Genomic DNA, 3,368 nt, shown 5'->3' on the forward strand with positions numbered 1-3,368 from the left:
CATCAAGGTGATTTATGATGTCTCGGTACTTTGAAGATGTGGGTAATGAGGGAACCTGTTCTACAGAATGAGCTGCAAAGCCAGAAGTCAAGACTAGCCTTGCCTGCCATCCCACACCATCATCTTTCCATTCCATCACATGCCTCCAGCAGGAACCAGGCCAGGACGTGCACTTCCGTGGGATGCTGGATTTAGTTGGTGGTGAAGCACCCAGTTGAGCCTAGAGGAAAAAGAGATAGGTTCACAGAGAGCATCACAAATTTTTCTTGGAAGAGATTGCTTGAGATTTAAAAGGCTTTGCGGAGATGACCTGATATTTCTGGTTGCTGACGTTTTGTATTTGTGGAATTCATAAACCGTTGGCCTCCATTTTATGAGTTAGTACTCCTTCATGAAATATTTGAAGGTTTGTTTTTCTTCCCTAGGAGCTTTTGAGAAGTGACTCATTCCCTGGTTCAGGCTGACATGAAACTCACTATGCAACCTACACTGGGCTTGAACAGCAATCCTTCTGCCTCAGCTTCTCAAGTATCAGAATTATAGGGGTGATCTGCGATGCTTGACTAAATGTTTATATTTTAAATTTCTAAATGAAAGGATTATCTTTGGGAGTATTACTAAATAGAGATACACATTCACCTCTTTTGAGTAAGCCGGCATCTCACGGCGTGGGGAGATGACTCCCATCACAGGGCCTAGACATGCTGCTTGTGGGCCAGCCCTGCTGAATGCCATTCCTCAATCCCTCCAGTGTAAGTCCTCCTCTCTGCACCTCCCAGGAAGATTCAATTGAACAGAGGTTTTGGGAGATGATTACTCTGGATTTGAATTTTGTTTTAAACATAACTTAAACTCAGAATTTGTTTTTGCCACTTTTAAAATAGGGATGCCAAGTATTCTTACTAGCTAAGGCCATTTCAAGGGTAAATGAAAATGCCACCAAGGGCTTGGTTACATTTGGTGAGTGCCATTACAGCTGCTAGTTGTTGGCAGCAATTGAAAGTTAAAGATTCTAAAGGGAGGGGGCACATTTACACATGCTTGGGGTCCACTGACTCATTTTCTGTTCTCCGTCTTTGCTATCACACCTCTCTCCCAGTTCCGTCAGAGCGTCACTCAATCCCAATGACACAGGACTGCATCCTGGAGGAAGAGCTGCTTCAGCTTCCAGGAGGCCTCCTGATGAGAGGGTAGTGAGGAAAAGCCTGCTGTGGTGAGGCTGAGGAACAACCTGTAAAAGAGACAGCTCATTCCACAGCCGCATCTGTACATCCAAAGTCGGCAAAGAAAGCTCCCGGCTCAGCAGACATGTTTTCTGTTTTTAAGTGGGGGCATCATCCCTAGCTCTGGAAGCACTAATCTGATGTTTATATGCAAATGAATAAGAACAATAACAAGGAAAGATGCTGCAGGGTAGAGGCAACACCCCAGGGAAGGACTATAAAACCCCCTTGGCATACGATTCTTTTTCAAACTCTGAGCTTGCGGCTTCCCAGCCAGGCTAGCAGCAACACCATGACAGACAGCCCTTGTCCCGGAAGCCCCAAGGCTGTCCCATCTGGGTCCACCATCTCCACATGCTCCAAGGGTGGCAGCATTAGAAATGCTATCCGTTTGCCCAGTTCCTGCCAGAGTAGGACGTGGCAACTGGTTACACATCAAGAAAACTGCACACCATCCAACAGCACCCCAGTTACCTCTAAACCCGTTTCTTGTCCGTCAACCTGCTTTCCAGAAACTCCCTGTGTGGGTTTTGTTTGCCAACCCATAGGTTCACATACAGCCTGCTGTGCACCTGACACTGGTGGTACTCCTCATCCATCTGCCTCATGCCAGCCCTCCAGTTTGGAATCTACTGGATGTCACTCGACATGCTGTGATAATAGTTCCTGCCACCAGAGCTCTGGCCAGGTACCTGCCTGTACTTCAGGGTCATGCCAGGCAGCATGTGGCCCATCAGCCTACTGTGATGGTGAATCCTGCCAGCCATCCGGCTCTGAAGCAACTGCCTGTGCTGAGACCCCGTGCTTACCAGCCAGCTGTGAGGCGGGTTCATGCCAACCAACCTGCTGCCAAGGAGGGTCACATCAACCCATCAAAGGTGAAGGTCAGCTCTGCAAGTCAGTTTATTACCAACCTATCTGCTATATTCTCAAGCCCTGCCAGTCAGCTTCCTGCGTGCCTGTCTCCTGCGAGCCATTAACTTGCATGTTCAGTTCTTGCAGTCAAACTTGTTGTGTGCCCTCCTCTTGCCAGCCGCTTCACTGTCAACCAGCGCCTTCAGTCTCCTTCATCTGCCAGCCCGTGGCTACCTGCCAGTCCCCTTGTGTAAAGAACAGCAGTAAATCGGCTTCATGTGTCATGGTTTCTGGCCGACCAGCTTGTGGTGGACCCACTTCCAATCAAAGCAGCTGCTCATCTCCTTCCTGCCCGCCCCCTTGCTGTGTGACTGGTTTTGGCAAACCTTCCAGCAGCGGCCCTGGTTGCTGTCCACCAAGTTCTCCACATGCATGTCAGGCGAGCACCTGCGCGCCCGCTTGCTAACAATCTAGCTGTGAGTCCAGCCTCCCTGAGGCCCATCTTCACAACGGAACACTTCACAGCCCTTCTGAGGATGTGCTATAGTCCCCAAGTGTGGAGCCATCCGGTGGGTGCCTGCCTCCGGCTCTGCACAGATGCCGCCTGCTCTCTGGCTTTACTGGAGTTCGGAGCCAAGTTCTCTCCAAGTGCTGAGGAGAGAACTCATCCGCTCTGAGGAGATCTTCTTACCCCAGGTTGACGTGTCAGTGGCCGTGGTCTGCTCTACAGTGTGCATTTCCTGATGTCAGTTCATTTCACATCAGCAAAGCCTTCTCTCCAGTCCTCCTTTCTTTGGATTTTGCCTGGTCTTTCTGGAGATGCTTCTGCTGCTTACTAAGCTAATAAAACTGTGAGTGGTTAAGTATATTGAGTAAGACATGTGACTGCTTTCCTTCCTTTCCACACTGTACTCCTACCAGGATTTCATTTAAGTCACCCGAGTCCTGTGGTTAGTAGGTCTACATTGATCTACATGGGGAGAAGGTGTCTGGAACTACAGATGCCCAAGCTGGGAGGAAGGACAAGCCATTATTTGGTTTCTAACGTTTTCACCACCAAGAACTCTTTGGAACTGAGTGGCCTCAGTTTCCCCAAAATGAGTGGATTTGAAAAAAAAAAAAAAACTAAGACAGATAATTCAGGATAAATCTAGGGAATGAGAGGGGAGCCACTTGCCTTTAAACCCAGCACCCTGGAGGCTGAGAGGATAATGAGCTCCAGGCTTCCCAGGCTACATAAGGAGACCCTGTCACAAAAATAACTGAAGTGGCCTGGAATTCAGCTGAGTT

The 3,368-nt window shown here is 48.8% G+C and overlaps 1 protein-coding gene across 1 annotated transcript; it reads left to right on the plus strand.

Annotated features, from left to right (window-relative positions):
* Positions 1-1,515: 1,515 nt before the first annotated feature.
* Positions 1,516-2,544, plus strand: Krtap29-1 (keratin associated like protein 29-1). Its single transcript, XM_027427759.1, has one exon. The coding sequence runs from the start codon at positions 1,516-1,518 to the stop codon at positions 2,542-2,544; it is 1,029 nt and encodes a 342-aa protein (XP_027283560.1).
* Positions 2,545-3,368: the final 824 nt, after the last annotated feature.

This window comes from Cricetulus griseus, chromosome 7 (assembly GCF_003668045.3).
Source record: "Cricetulus griseus strain 17A/GY chromosome 7, alternate assembly CriGri-PICRH-1.0, whole genome shotgun sequence".
NCBI lineage: Eukaryota > Metazoa > Chordata > Mammalia > Rodentia > Cricetidae > Cricetulus > Cricetulus griseus.